At 38.1% G+C, this 17109-nt stretch overlaps 1 protein-coding gene across 4 annotated transcripts in view; it reads right to left on the bottom strand.

Annotated features, from left to right (window-relative positions):
- LOC146705215 (receptor-type tyrosine-protein phosphatase zeta-like) overlaps positions 1-17109 on the bottom strand; it is a 93408-nt gene that overhangs the window by 49658 nt on the left and 26641 nt on the right. For all 4 annotated transcript variants that reach the window (XM_085462823.1, XM_085462824.1, XM_085462826.1 and 1 more), the window contains exons 3-8: positions 16134-16313; positions 13641-13792; positions 12931-13026; positions 11384-11450; positions 11147-11304; positions 7241-7391 (exon numbers count right to left, since the gene is read on the bottom strand). In XM_085462823.1, the coding sequence (XP_085318949.1) occupies positions 7241-7391; positions 11147-11304; positions 11384-11450; positions 12931-13026; positions 13641-13792; positions 16134-16313 (804 nt within the window). The remainder of the gene's footprint in view (positions 1-7240; positions 7392-11146; positions 11305-11383; positions 11451-12930; positions 13027-13640; positions 13793-16133; positions 16314-17109) is intronic.

The raw sequence follows: 17109 nt of genomic DNA, 5'->3' as shown, positions 1-17109 counted from the left end.
TTAAATGTAATAAATTCTGTTTTCATGGATGCCTGGATGTTAAACTTAATTTTTACACCTGGTAAAGCAGCAGTGCTGATCATTTTATTAAAGATGAAAGAATTTAGACCGTTTTTAACTCTCAGTGATGCCGCAGTGTTCGTTTGACTTTGGGACCCGAAGCAGACGGAGTTTTGGACCCAGGTTACTCAGCGAGGCTCCTGACTACGGTACCCATAATGCTCCGACAGTCCATCAAGTGGTGCGGCTTTGTAGCTTACCAAAGTCCTACTAAAACATTTTTGACAGATTTTTGAGCGTGTACCACATAAAATCTGTTTGAGCACAGATTATGTATGAATTCTGGTTGATAAGCACAACCAGAATTCATACATAAGGCGCACCGGATTATAAGGTGCACGGTCGAGTTTTGAGAAAATTAAAGGATTTTAAGTATAGAAAATACGGTATACAGAAGAAAAAAATATATCGCGATCTATATCGTTACCGCACATGCTTCAAATTATACCATGATATGGATTTTAGGCCCTATCGCCCAGCCCTAGCATCCTAACAGCTTACTAAAACTTTAATGTTTTATGTTTTTACTACAACATGCTGAGGTTAGCAGATGTAGCGTGTCATATTAAAAAAATAAAGTGTGTGCTTAGCCAAGCTAGATAGTCAAGTTCTCTAAGGTCTAGGATATTGTAAAATTTGAAGACAATCCTTTAAAAGTAATATAAAGTTTTTGCTGTTTTTCACATTTGGTATCACCTTGACACAATTTTCACCAAAATTAAATCACCTTCAGTTGTTATTGATATCTACCATCACACAATATTTAAATATCTTTACAACTGTGGATGCTAGACTGATAAACAGACAAACAAATGGAACTGATTATGGAGAAGATTGTTTTTGTCCTGTAATGTTGCCAAAATATATACAGATGTGTGTGTAACAACTAATAAATTAATTTCTGCTAACTCCAATAAAATATGCTAAAGTGTTGCATATTCCAAAACTAACTGGTGGAGGCAAAAGTCAACGGCAATTCAAAACCAGCTTCTCAAATGTTTTAAGAATATTTTAGAACATTAATTGAAAACAACATCAAATATTTCTCTGGTACCAGAACAAACTCTCCCCAAAGCCAAAGATCAATCCCAGTTATTGAGTAGAAACAACATGCAGTGTTAAAATCAATTGGTACCCAAGTCACCCCATTCTCTGTCTGTCACTGACATTTTATTCAGGTCACTTCAGCTCTATTTTTACATCATGATCATTTGTCTAAAAATCAACAGAAGTTTAGAATATTTTGCTTCATCATCTTCAATTTACCTAAAACGTTTATGGTCCAAAGTTTTAAGCTATATGATAGAATGGAATGATGAAATTTAGGCTTCATATGTCAAATAATTTTGAAAATATATTTTTGGAAAAATGGTCTTTTGACCCACTTTCAGACCCCTTTTTTTTTCTTTCCGCACACTGAAATGTGAGGCAGATTTTTAAAAGCCTGAAATTCTCACCCTTTCTTATAATCAAAATGAATCAGGATCTGTACTTTGGGACAGATACACACATAGTGTTTGAGTATTTGCTGGTTAAAAATGTAAAAAAAAAAACCTGTCATGTAAAGTCCTATATTTAAACACCCAGTAATTGACTGTGTGCACGTTAGCATATGCTACTTCCGGTGCGGAAACTCCTGTGGGGAGCTTTGTTTCCGGTGTCTTATTCGCGCCTGGTTTACGGTCCAAAACAAGTTAAGCAAATGAATGAATCAAGCGGCGATTTACATTTCTATAGATGTCTTGGGCATTTACCCAATATATCTGTAAATGATGTTCATCGACTTGTAGATATTTTTCCCTGCGCCTCAGAGCAAAAGAGAAAAGGGATTCAAATGTTATATTTCTCAGCTGTCCCTCGTTTATCGTGGGTGTTATGTTCTAAAATGACCAGCGATGGGTGAAATCAAGTAGCCAATTTTATTTTTTGACGGTGCAAAACGTTTCGTGGGCATCGTGGACATACAGTGCTGCACTTCAGAGTCACACTGCTAGCGATCGATGCAGCGATTCTGTACTGTACAGGAGAGACGTCACGGAGGAGATCGTCTGCAGCGATCAGGACGCAGGACACAATGTGACGTAAAAAAAATAAGCATGCAAACTTGCACTAAAAAATCTGCGAAACAGCGAGGTGAAAGGTGAACCGCGTTATTGCGAGGGACTGCTAAACTCTTTAAACGTCAAAATTGATCATTAGATTTTTTATGACACAACAGTGGTGAGTGTTCCCACCTTCTCCTCTTTGTAACTTAACGCGATCTTTCCGTTTTCGAGTTTTGGACATGATTTTGGGGTATATCTTCGCAGTAGCGATTGACCGCAAAGTAAAGCTACCGGAAATGCACAACCCCACATCCGGTCTCAAACCAGGAAGTTAGCATTGTCTCGTGCACATAGTCAATAATAAGCTTCACATTGCAAAAGAGAATTGCTTTCGGAGTAGTATATAGGGATGTCAACAAATTCATTTTATATTGTGAGCCACATGCAGCCCACTTTGAGCTTAGGTAAGCCAGACAGAAGTGGAAAACGTACAGACATTCTGTACTTAATTAGAAGTACAGATACTAGTGTTAAAAATACTCCAGCAAAAGTGTCAATTTCTTTTTTCAAGTAAAAGTGAAAAAACACTGGCTCTGAAATGTACTCAAATAAAAAAATGAAAAAAGAAACCCTCTAGTTTCCTTTCTCAATTGTAGAGTGTGAATTTGCTTCTAAACAGGAAAATGAGTAGGAAAGTGGGATTCAGGAGGTGGGGAACCCTAAAATCTGTTGTAATGGCTCAACGGTGTCTGCCGTTTGTTTACTACAAAATTATGCAATTTAGTTTTTTTACAGTTTCAATTTTTGGGGGGCTTCAAATTCCCTTTTTTCAGTTTCAAACCCCCCTTTTCAGTTTCAGGGCATTTTTTCCCTCCCTTTCAGACTTTTAACCCTGATTTTGTCTTGATATATTCTCAGTCATCCAGGAAAGTAAATCTCCAAAAAGTTGTTGTTCATCTGGATGTAGCGTTTTGTGGGAGAAACGTTTCGTCACTCATCCAAGTGACTTCTTCAGTCTCAGCTGACTGCAGGTTTCCCCAATCTTATAAACATACATTTGCATAATGACTGAAACCAGCCCACTGAAGGAACAATGGGGCTGTGAGGTCAGTTCCTTAATCTTAATTATGCAAATTCCCATGACCAACAACCACTGACCAAAACCCACTGATCAAAGACCATTGATCAATGGCCATGAGTACCATTCACAGAGAGTTGGGGAATGGCTGCAATCACAGCATTGTAAGATGGCGAAAGATGTACCCCTAGGCTCCCTCCTCGATTCAGAGATGGTCTTTCCCTTTTCACGTAAACTCGGTCACCTATAACACCTCCAAGTTTCTGGCTTCGATCCTCAACCCGCTGGTGGGCAGCTCTGAACACCACATCCAGAACACCCTGGATTTTGTTGAGAAGGTGAGAGATGTCATTATGGAGGCAGATGAAACCATGGTATCGTACAACGTTACATCTCTCTTCACTTGTATCCCAGTCACGGAAGCGTTGGAGGTAGTCCGTAAGAGATTACAGGATGACACCAACCTCAGCAACAGGACCACTCTCAGCATCGACCAAGTGTGTTTGCTTTTGGAACTGTGTCTTCATTCCACCTACTTCACATACAAGGGTCAGTTCTACAGGCAGAAACATGGGTGTGCCATAGGCTCCCCAGTTTCATCCATCGTGGCCAATTTGTACATGGATGAAGTGGAAAAGAGGGCTCTGCTATCCTACCCTGGAACACCACCAAGCCATTGGTTCAGGTATGTGGATGACACCTGGGTAAAAATCAAATCTCAGGACGTACCACAATTCACTGATCACATTAACTCGGTGGACCGACAAATCAAATTCACCAGGGAGGATATGAAAAGTGGCAGGTTAGCCTTCTTAGACTGTGAGATTTCCATCAGTAATGAGGGACATCTAAAAGCTGACGTGTACCGTAAACCTACACATACGGATCAGTATCTAAGGTTTCACTGTCATCATCCACTGGAGCACAAACTGGGTGTCATCAGGACGCTCCAACACAGAGCACATACCATCCCCACAGACACAGCGGCCAGGGAGGCAGAAGAACAGCACATCAAGAAGGCCCTGAGTAAATGTGATTATCCTAGCTGGACTTTTGTCAAAGCTGGAAAGACACCTAAAGAAAGCTTCAGCCGATCCAGGAGAGAAGGACAACTGCTGCCCAAGCGAAAACCTGTAGTGATCCCATATGTGTCAGGAGTATCAGAGCAGTTGAAACGCATTTTTTCTAAACACCGGGTCTCTTTTAAACCCCAAAACACGCTGCGCCAAAAACTGGTCCACCCCAAGGATCGGGTCCCCCAAACAGAGTAACATAGTGCACGCTGTTAAGTGCCTGGAGGATTGCCAGGATTTATACATCGGGGAAACCAAACAACCTCTGGCGAAGCGGATAGCACAACACAGAAGAGCCACCTCATCAGGCCAGGACTCTGCAGTCTATTCACACCTACAGGCCAGTGGATACTCTTTCAATTATGAGGATGTACACATCCTGGACAGGGAGGAACGCTGGTTTGAGCGCGGAGTCAAGGAGGCTATTTACATGAAAAGGGAAAGACCATCTCTGAATCAAGGAGGGGGCCTAAGGGTACATCTTTTGCCATCTTACAATGCTGTGATTGCAGCCATTCCCCAACTCTCTGTGAATGGTACTCATGGCCATTGATCAGTGGGCTTTGATCAGTGGTTGTTGATCAATGGTCATAAGAATTTGCATAATTAAGATTAAGGAACTGACCTCCCAGCCCACTGTTCCTTCAGTGGGCTGGTTTCAGTCATTATGCAAATGTACTGTTTATAAGATTGGGGAAACCTGCAGTCAGCTGAGACTGAAGAAGTCACTTGGATGAGTGATGAAACATTTCTCCCACAAAACGCTACATCCAGATGAACAGAATCAACTTTTTGGAAACCCTGATTTTGCATTGTAGCCATGTATCAAAGGGAAGAGGCGGGACAGAGACTAATGACTGACAGTTCCTGTGTCACATTTGTGTCAGCGTTTTGGTTGAAGATGGCCATCATTCCTTAATGGGATACTACTGGCACCATCCAAAAGGTTTCTCTCCATTTCCTCTCCAGCTTACGAGTTATCAGCTTTAAGCTATGTGTTTGAGAATTATACCAAGGAGTCAAGTACTTGTGATTTGATTTCAGCTGTTTTTCACAAGAGCTAAAGTATCCAGGGTCATACAAAGTGAGGAGGTAAAATTATTAACAAGATAATCGACCTCTGTTTGAGTAGCGTTCAGCTAGCTGCTCTGCTCTGTGTTGGTACAGGGCATTGAAGAAGATAACAGCAGGTATATTATATTCTTAAAGTCAGTTACAGCACTTTCAGAAAGACATCTACTGTGATGAAGTCTACTCCCCACTGCTGTGTAATCAATATTGTAAACATAAATGTTATTAGGAAATGATCAGACAAGAGAGGGTTTTCGGAAAACACTGTTAAATGTTCAGTTTCTATGCCATATGTTAAAACAAGATCTAGAGTGTGATTAAAGTGGTGGGTGGGTTATTTTATCTGAATAAGTCCTTTAGGTAAGCTAGAATTGTGATTACGAGGTCAATTACTGTTTACAATTACTGGATTACTGTACATGTAAGATGGAGGTGGCCACTCTGCTGCCACCCATTACCATCATCTAGCATTTTGGCTGCTGCTATGTTCATTTTTTGGAGCCACAGGTCCCCATATTTAAGAAAGTTAAATGGTAATTCTAGTAAGCTTGATTGGAAAACTGAATCCCACACTAAATTCATTTTTAAGCCCTGTTCTTCAGTTGCTACTTGTTCCAAACTAATCAATACCGTGTGAAAAAAGTTTCTATCATGGCTAAAGTGGAGGATTTACGGTTTTTAAGTTTTCAGTAGTTTGACCGCCACATCTCAGCTTCCAACAAGGTCTGTCACCAAAAACAACAAGAAAACCTGTCTGTTTGGATGCTCCAACAACTTTTGTGTTAACTTATTTCAGGTAATAATTTTATGACGACAGGTACATCCAGCCCAAAGATTTACAGGCGTCAACCTCTGTTAGTAGCTCTGCCTCAACTAATGCTTCAACCTGCTTCATGCATATGGAATATGATTTAGTCTAAAAAGTATATCATGATTTCAATTTTAAATAACAAAGTTAAAATTATTTAAAATTCTGCAAATACTAGCTTTATATGTCTTTAGGTTAAAAAGGCAAACACTATGTATTCTACACAATTCAGCTGATGTATTTAATCAGAGAAAACATTTGCAAGTAGTGATGTGCGATACCACTGATTTCCTTTCCGATCCAATACCAAGTAAAATTCAGGGTGGCATCGGTGATACTGATCCGATACCGATACGTTGTACAAAAACTTTTTTTTTTTACTGTATCTTTTATTGTATCTCAAATTATAGCTTCATAATGATTACAGGACCTCAGATTACTTGTTCTTATCACTTAATAATGCAGAATTATCATATAAAAAACTGAAGTTGTGTGCCATTTGAGCATGTTGCCTGGCTGCAGCACTAAAGGCCTCCGCGAGAGACATCTGTCTCGCCCTAGCGGCACCTACCCCTCTCCTCCTCTTCAGTTCAACTCAACATACGCTCGTCATATTCTGTGATATGATTTACAGTGAGGTGTTTGACGAGGTTAGTGGTCTTGCCACATGTATCGCAAACCGCGTCTTGGCTGTTTGTGGAGGTAAAATACGTCTGCACATGACTCCATTTACGCCCAGACACTGTTGTGAGTGTGCACGACAAGGGGCTGCGACACATTTATACATTTATACAGCCGTATTTCGCACATGACTATGAAAGGCGGAAGAGAAAGTAGTTCCTTCCAATGTAGACAATCCAAATGATATAGCTGCTTTCCACTGTGTTCCTGTTAATGATAAACTACAAATTTACCCTAAATTACTAAAATATTGATATTTTAATATGAGAATCGATTCTAGAACATAAATGACTGGTATTGGAGGAATCGATATTTCAGTATCGATCCGCACATCACTAGTTTTCAGTCAAATACGATTTCATTCAGATGACTAGAGCCCTTGGTATAAATGACTGTCCTAAGAAACAAAAATCTGGATACAAACCCCGTGTGAAGATCTCCTCAGTGCCCGTATAAGAGGAGAACACCAGACCCATAAATTGCTCCTGCTGCTCCCTGTAGTTGTTCTGCAGGTAGTCCATCAGCATCACATATCCAGCCTGCTGCATCGTCATCACCTCACAGAACATTACCAGCTGCAACAGAGGAATCAATACAGTTATAAACATGAGTTCAGCACTCTGCCATGAATGGTTACCTAATAATTAGGAGTGATTGTACTGTGAGGTTGCACTAACTGTGGGGTTGTGATTTCAGCAGGTTCTTTTACAGAAAAGACTTTGGGAATAAAATAAACAAAGGAAAAGGTAGCCTAAAAATATTTCTTATTAAACTCCTCGAAATTTTTATGATGGTGAACGTCTTTGAAAAAGAATGGGCAACAATAAAAGATTCTTTTAAGGTATTCAAACTTCAAAACTATATCTGACTACATGCCCCACTAAAGACTCAAAGGTGACTCGCTAATCTAATTTCCAACATTATTTTTTTTGCACTTTACTACATCAGCTTTGCATCACTCACAGTTCCAAATAATCTTTTATATATATATATATATATATATATATATATATATATATATATATATATATATATATATATATATATATATATATATATATATATATATATATTAGCTGCCAGCGTGGGGCTTCTGCACAGAGATGTCTTCAGCAATTGAAATGCTCAAAAGGGTTGAGATCAGGTGACTGACTTGGCCATTCAACAATATTCCAATTCTTTCCTTTAATAAACTCCTGTGTTGCTTAGGCTGTATGTTTTGGGTCATTGTCCATCTGTATTATGAAACCCAATCAATTTGACTCCATTTAGCTGGATGTGAGCAGACAGTATGTCTCTGAAAAACTCCGAATTCATTCGGCTGCTTCTGTCCTGTGTCAGACACTAGTGTCCCAGTGCCTTTGGCAGCCATGCACGGCCAAGCCATCATATTGCCTGGATATGCTTTGGATTGTGAGCTGTTCCATGCCCTCTCCATACTCTTTTCCCATCATTCTGTGCTTTTTAGATGTGTTTTAGTAAAATCTAATCTAGCCTTAAAGTTTATGAGTTGCTTGCACCTTCCAGTGAACCCTCTGTATTTACTTTCAAGCACTCTTCTCTTTATGGTAGACTTGGATATTGATATGCCTCCTGGAGAGTGTTGTTCACTTGGTTGGCTGTTGTGAAGGGGTTTCTCTTCACCATGGAAATGATTCTGTGATCACCCACCACTGTTGTCTTCCATGGACATCCAGGTCTTTTTGTGTTGCCGAGTCACCAGTTCACCAGAGTGAAACCTATCTAATGGTAGCTGTGTTTGAAGTGAATGAGTCAGGTTGAAAACAACATCTGGTCCTCAGCAGGGATCATGGTGGAATGTTTTTGTTGAAAACCTTTTGTATGCATCTACATGTTTGTGCAGGTACATGCAATTATGTGGGTCTAATGTGCTTCATCAAGTCTGAATAGCTCAGAAACCTTCTGTAAGCCAATAATTGTTTGAAGCAAAGACTGCTTCTGTATGGGGTTCAGTCATGCTCTGTCTGTCTCGCCCTTTCTCTCTCTCTTGCCCCTCTCTGTTGTGAAACCTAAATATCTCTTTAAAGGGTTGCTTACGAACATAGGAATAATTGTTTTGGGTTTTTTTTCTATCGATTCCTCTATCGAGTCGCAGTTTTCAGTGAGTGTCCATCCCATCTGCCCCCTTCCCCATGTAGTTGTTAGTGTTTATGACACCAACTTCAGTTTATTGTTTAATGTGGTGATTTGTCCAGTGTGATGCAAACTGTGTGTGTTTTACACTGTTGGAATTACAGCTTTTAGAACACAAAACACAAAACAATACTGTCTATTCAAGCAATAAACTTATTTCCACTATGATCTGCCAATAAACTGTTTCCCTGTCTTTTAATTTTATTTATTAGGTTAATGGATGGTAACCTTTAATGTTTAAATGTAAATAGCCAGCAGGACTCCAAGCTCATTCTGTGTGGAAACAGAGTTACATGAACCACAAAACACATACAGTGGCTTTCAAAAGTATTCGGTCCCCTTGAACTTTCCCACATTTTGTCACATTACAGCCACAAACATGAATCAGTTTTATTGGAATTCCACGTGAAAGACCAACACAAAGTGGTGTACACGTGAGAAGTGGAACGAAAATCATACATGATTCCAAACATTAAAAAAAAAAAAAAACTGCAAAGTGGGGTGTGCGTAATTATTCAGCCCCCTTTGGTCTGAGTGCAGTCAGTTGCCCATAGACATTGCCTGATGAGTGCTAATGACTAAATAGAGTGCACCTGTGTGTGATCTAATGTCAGTACAAATACAGCTGCTCTGTGACGGCCTCAGAGGTTGTCTAAGAGAATATTAGGAGCAACAACACCATGAAGTCCAAAGAACACACCAGACAGGTCAGGGATAAAGTTATTGAGAAATGTAAAGCAGGCTTAGGCTACAACAAGATTTCCCAAGCCTTGAACATCCCACGGAGCACTGTTCAAGCGATCGTTCAGAAATGGAAGGAGTATGGCACAACTGTAAACCTACCAAGACAAGGCCGTCCACCTAAACTCACAGGCCGAACAAGGAGAGCGCTGATCAGAAATGCAGCCAAGAGGCCCATGGTGACTCTGGACGAGCTGCAGAGATCTACAGCTCAGGTGGGGGAATCTGTCTATAGGATAACTATTAGTCGTGCACTGCACAAAGTTGGCCTTTATGGAAGAGTGGCAAGAAGAAAGCCATTGTTAACAGAAAACCATAAGAAGTCCCGTTTGCAGTTTGCCACAAGCCATGTGGGGGACACAGCAAACATGTGGAAGAAGGTGCTCTGGTCAGATGAGACCAAAATGGAACTTTTTGGCCAAAATACAAAATGCTATGTGTGGCGGAAAACTAACACTGCACATCACTCTGAACACACCATACTGTCAAATATGGTGGCGGCAGCATCATGCTCTGGGGATGCTTCTCTTCAGCAGGGACAGGGAAGCTGGTCAGAGTTGATGGGAAGATGGATGGAGCCAAATACAGGGCAATCTTGGAAGAAAACCTCTTGGAGTCTGCAAAAGACTTGAGACTGGGGCAGAGGTTCACCTTCCAGCAGGACAACGACCCTAAACATAAAGCCAGGGCAACAATGGAATGGTTTAAAACAAAACATATCCATGTGTTAGAATGGCCCAGTCAAAGTCCAGATCTAAATCCAATCGAGAACCTGTGGCAAGATCTGAAAACTGCTGTTCACAAACGCAAAAGGTGGTTCTACAAAGTATTGACTCAGGGGGCTGAATAATTACGCACACCCCACTTTGCAGTTATTTATTTGTAAAAAATGTTTGGAATCATGTGTGATTTTTGTTCCACTTCTCACGTGTACACCACTTTGTGTTGGTCTTTCACGTGGAATTCCAATAAAACTGATTCATGTTTGTGGCTGTAATGTGACAAAATGTGGGAAAGTTCAAGGGGGTCGAATACTTTTGCAAGCCACTGTATTTTTAGAGTGAGCATGCACAGACCCTGAAGGTGAAAGCCTAGCCTAATAGAAACTTCAGATAACTTCCGTCATGATACCCATTATCTCCAACTGGGCTTTTAGGTTTTGTCGAGCCACTTAAGGCAAAAAGACCCCTCTATTATACTGAGAAAGTTATGTTTACAATATGTTTAAATTCTACTGTATGTTTACAGTAAAAGCTAGCATCATATTTTATTGCCTAAAGTGGTGCAGTCATTTAGAAATCAATATAAAGAAGGTTACCATTTAAAACAAGAATATAAAAATAATAAACAACATGCAGGATTTGAAGCAGATTTCAAAATAGAAAGTGAAAATGTATACATTTTAATTTAAATGTACTGGAACTGGATTTGTCACCTGGTCATCGGAGATGGCTACTGTGTTCTTGAAGATGATCCACTCAACAATCTCGCTGCAAGGTGGCGTAGTCAGAGAGCCATTATAGATAAAGTATTTTTCAGTGGAGTTTGGCAGAAGACCTTGCAGGGTGAAGGGTGAAACCCTGGCACTCTTTCCTGGACAGTAAACAAGACAGCTTAAAAACACACAACACAAGAAAAGGTAAGAGAAAACACAAAAAACCACCTGCTGTACCATATCTGCTCACACTGTTGATGCCTTCTATTATAGCAGCGTAGTTCATGTTGTCTTCAGTGCTTATCTGTGAAAAGGAAAACATAATTACTTCAGATAAATCACACATATACATACAGGTTCTAAATGAATATCTTAAAATAGCTTTACTAACAAATATAACAACACTAATACCATTGGGGAAAAAAACAGAAAATAAACAGGACAGCCAGTATACTGTAAAACTATAAGTTCCTATGACTGAAACTTTGTAAGTTAACAAAGTAATAAAATATGAAGGAATAAATAAAACAAACAACGTACAACCCTTTCCTCTCAAAATTATAAACATAACATCATGTCATGGATTTTATGTTTTAGATATAGGTTCTGCTAAAGATATGTATGATCTTGCACTGTTAAATGCTCCATTTATTATTTTACCATAAAGTTAAGAAAAACAAAAGGAACACAAAGGGAATATTAAACAAGACTATAGGACATATTCAAAACCAGAACTTTCATGGTTACACTGCTTTCACCAACAAAGCGTTCACATTTTTGGAATTTTGAGAGAAAAAAAAAGAAAACGATGAGAAGAAGATTATTTATGACCCAGTTACTGCCAAAGTTGCTGGCAAGAAACAAAACTGGTAGTTAACTGGTAGTTTTTATGCCCAAGCTTTAGCTGGAAAGACACACAGATATTCCCTGCTGTTTCACATGAGGCATTCGTCTTAGATTTGTTCCAACCTGACCTTTCACAGTTCTAACATGCCAACATGGCCAGAGGCAACATGACTGCACAAAGCAGACTGCATGTTAAGAAAAAGTATTTACTATGCTCAGTATGAACCCTGACACTGAACATAAGCACACAGACAAGAACACAGCAATGATCATAAACCAACAATAAAAATAAACCTTCAGTCTAATGATTGAACATTACTATTCAATTCAATGTTATTTATATAGTGGCAAATCACAACAACAATTTCCTCAAAGCATTTTGTATTGTAAGGTAAAGACCCTACAATAATACAAAGAATCAAACGACCCTCTGTGTGCAAAGCAAAGAAAACCCCAGCGGTCATATGACCCCCTATGAACAAGTGCTTTGGTGGAAGTGAGAAGGAAAAACTTCTCAACACAACTTTTAACAGTAAGAAACCTACAACAGATCCAGGCTCAGGATGATCATCTGCTGTGGCTGGATGGGGTTAGGGTAGGAAGACAGGACAAAGCCACGATACTACATACACTGGCAGTATCACTTTGAACATCTGTTTACCTGTTGTGAATTAAAAAGCCCCCAATCAGCTCTTTTCAACAGAGGAGTAGCGGCTCCATGCTAAGTTCCTCAATGATTGCAGTAACTTATTCAAGCTTAACTTTTATTTTATTTTAATTATTGTAATACCTTTCTTCTTCTATTGTCACGCATGCATTGAATAGCTTTTTGAATTTCAATGCTTTACTCTTTAAGCACACAAGTCATACAAACCTCTAAACCTGTTCTCAGCACATAACAATATGCCTTGTAGTGAACACATGCACACACCACAAACCTCAAATAGAACAGCGAGTGCTGTGATTCTGCCTCCAGCCTTGATGCTTTCATCCAAAGAATCAAATCGAAGTGGGTCATAACAGTATATTTGCATCTACAGGAGTAAACAGAAAAAAATAAACACCAACAAGTTGAGTCTATCAGTCCAGTGAGATTGTTTAATTCAGACACTGAATTTCTTTTTGTAAAGGTCCTTTTTAAAAATATGAAATGATTTTGTTTTAAATTAGGATGATATTTTATTGTTGCTTTATAAGAATTCTGGTTATAATGTTATATAATATTATAACATTATTTTTTATCATATTTAAGTAAATGCCTTGAGATGCATCATGTCAAGTAGTAAACAAAACAATACAAGAAATAATATAAAACTAAATTAAGTAGAGCAAATAAAATGAAAATAAAATTATAAAAATGGAACAAAGGTTGCAGAGGTAAAACAAAAAATAGTAAATAATACTAATTAATCTATCATTAAATAAAGACAGAACAAAACTGTGATGAAAACACAATAATAAAGACAGCTAATGATATTTAGATTGATCTTAGAGTTTAACATAGCTGAATGCTTCATTTCTGGACAGAGCTGAACTTATAGATATAGTTTAAATTCTCCTGATCATAACAGATGAATTTGAGTCTGTAAGTAATATTTAACATTTAGGTCATTACCAAGCTGAACACTACTCACATAAGCTGACTCACCTCTAGAGGGTATTTGACACCATTCAGACTATGTTCTGACCCCTCTGAAGAAGCATTGCAGCACCCCCAGTGGAAAGTGATGCACCCCACCTTGACCTTTGACCTGAGACCTGCTCCACTGACATAGAAGTCACCATCCACATTGACGGTCACTAACAGAAAAGATATGTGAGAAAAAATGGCACGTGTGAGACTGAGTTTTCTTTATTTTATAATTGCTATTAAAAGGCTACATTGAGACTAATGTATAAAGAGAGATGCCATTTGTACAACAGCTTGCGTGACCCAAACTGGGTCGGGCAAAAGCATACTAGTAAGTCTACAACAGAATAGCGCTGTGCGATATGACCAAAATCTCATATCCCAATATAAGACATTTATTGTCATGACAACGATATATATGACAAAAATTTTACATTTTCTGTAAATTCTGTGAATCTTGGGCAACTCGACTTGCGTGAAGTGTTTTCAGGTGGGCGTCGTACACTTGGAGTTGAGTGTTTTGACTGATGCGTGAAACTGTACATTTTTAGACACAAGTTGTAACGGACAGAATTTTCTTTGTGATTATTTATTACACAGGGAAAAGCCTGTTCTAACGTTTGAGTCTAAGGTTTATTTTTAGCACATGATGGCTTTTTTTTTTGCTTTTCATCCATAAACTCTCTCCATACTCTTTCACACTATTCTTGCGTAGGTGGTAGAAGAGGTTTGCCGTGTTTGAGTCTGAGGTGGGGACCGGTTTCATGCATAATTTGCATAGTACAGTTTTCTGGTCCGTGTCAGACTTTTCAAAACCAAACCATGTCAATGCTACAGAGGGAGCCCCTCGTTTAGAAATAAGGTCCTCGATTTGTTTTGAATGGTCCTTCTGCTTGTCATCATTTCAGTTTATTTTGAAAATCTCAACAGGATCTTCAGCTTCATTGTGAAAGGTTTATGTGGAAAATAAACAAGCCAAAGGTGGAGCCACACGATGGGTTTACCATCATTGTTGCTAATGACAATGTGTAAAAACAGTCGCGTAGTGTGGTTATTTTAAATATAAGAGAAAGAGAGAACTTTAAGAAATTAATATTACCACTACAGTGACCATCAAAACGCTGAAAAAATATTCCCTTAAATTGTTTATTTTGCGACACCACGAAACAAACGATAACGTAATACGAAACCGATATATATCATTATATCGAACAACCCTACAACAGAATGGCAAAAAGAAAAGAAACAAGATGTTGCAGTGGCAATGACTGTAGATCTGCTTCAAGTTTTTGATATCCCAGATTTTTCAGTTTTATTCTTTGCCTACTGCATTGAAGACTCAACCACAACACAGTGAAAATGTCCTGAAAACAATGGATTAGAAACATACAGAATATCAAAAGATGATCTTCTCTATTTAATACTCTAGCAGCACCTGCACTCTACCATAAAACAGACCTGAATAAAAGTCGCCTTTTCTTTAACTTGCTAAAAAGATACGCTCAAGAATCGAAACTTACTTTGAATGGTGGTCATGTTTTCATCGTGTTGCCATGGTCATGTAATTATGGTTTTGTTGTGATAATACCTTATTTACTGTGAACTGATGATATTAAGCCTGTTTTAAGTCACCGATTATTGAACACATGAAGAAAAGTCCCTTTGATATGTTTTGGTAACTGTGATCTCTCTTTGTTTGCCTCCCTTTGTGCCATTTAATCCATGTAAGTTTAAGCCTGTTACGTTTTTTTGTCTTGGCAAAAATCTAATTTCCCCGTTAAGGTAAGGAAAATATTAGCTCAACCTGTTGCTAATTCATTCTTGTTGACTTGTACAAGTATACAGTTTTTTTTTCTTTTTATTAGCCTGTCCTAATTTTTTAAAAATTCACATTTTTATATCTAAATTTCAGCTTGTGGACTTAAGAAGTCAGAAATGAATGAATCTTTCAACCACAAAAAGACATTGTTCTGTTCAGTGATGGAAGTAAATAATTACTTTAAAAATGAGAATGTGCTTTACTATTTTCTACTTGTTTGTAAAAGACAATTTGAAATTTAATGGATAACAATAATTATAATGTAGCAATAAATATATAATTTTGAGCTTGCACATACAGGTGACCCTTACAGAAACCAAAAAATTATATAGTAGTTATAGTGCCAATCTCTTAATTTATAGGAGCTATGACTTAAAAATTACATTGGCTGGTGCTCTAATAAATGCTGTTAATATATTCCAAGATTTCAATTTTATTGTCTGAGGAGGAAAAAAAATCAGTTGCTAGGCTCAAAAGGACTCCTCCACTGGCGATCATAATGTGTGTAAAATGTCTATTTTATTCCATACAGTAGTTGAGATATAAGTATATGTGAATATGTAGAACTGACCAAACTAGATCAAAATTCTCATTGTTCTAGAAAACAACAACAACAACAACAACAACAACAACAACAACAACAACAACAACAACAACAACAAAAAAACAATCCAAAGCATTACTGTTATTACCAGTCTTGCCATCGTTCTTGATTGTTGTTCTGTTAGTTGTCAGATTCTCCCAGCCATCAAAGCTCAACTTCTGGTACTGTAGTTTCACCTGGGCCAGGTTCTGTTCTATGTTGATGGGAGACTGCTTGGCGTTGCTGCAGGATGGAAACTTCTTGGCCCAGTTGTTCTGGTTTAATGTTCCTGGAGTGTGTATATAGACAATTAGTGTTCAGATAAATCATTTTGGGGCGGTGTAGATCTTGGTGGAAAGACAACCAAATAATAATCAAACCCAAAATAAATTTTAAAAAATAGTGAAAAGTGAAAGTTGTTACTTTCAATAATTTTCAGTTGAGCCTGGGGCCCAGAATTGGCCCTGCCCACTGGACAGCTTCAAAAATGTGAAGGAGGGCATAGAGTTTAAACCTTTAATTAGATTTTCAGACATTTCAAGCTTTTTCTATTAATAAAGACCTCTTCCATGTCCATTCATACTACACCAAAGTAATTAACTAATAGATAAACATTTAAATGACAGAATAAATTCCTGTTTTCCTCCATCTAATATAGAAATGTCTACAAAAAATACAATACAAACTCCAATACAAAAAAATTGACATTTTACCATTTTGTAAATTCATGTAAACTTTGTACCTTATCATTAGAGTTAATCTGGGAAATGAATTACAATTTTTTCTGAAATTTGCAATATGATAACAAATCTTGCACTTAATAAGTAAAGAAGTTTTGTGGTTGATTAAATACGTGAAGCACTTCTCATTTCTCTGCTGATTTTTGTAGAAGTTAAGTTAAACCAGTGAGCGCACTGTTGGAAAAACAAAGATAAATGAATGGAGAAACAAAATAAATGCAAATGCTTAAGCAGAGCTCAAGACTTAAAATGTTTTTTCTTTAATATTACGTGAGCCACATGCTGCTATAGAACAGACAGTATACACATCTGTAACATTTCTGGACAAAAGCAGTGTTAAATGGC

Source organism: Copadichromis virginalis, linkage group LG7 (assembly GCF_057382275.1).
Source record: "Copadichromis virginalis isolate Kocher_CV1m ecotype Utaka linkage group LG7, C_Virginalis_male_GT1.1, whole genome shotgun sequence".
NCBI lineage: Eukaryota > Metazoa > Chordata > Actinopteri > Cichliformes > Cichlidae > Copadichromis > Copadichromis virginalis.
The sequence above is the reverse complement of the archived record's forward strand: the minus strand, read 5'-3'. Positions and strand labels throughout refer to the sequence as shown.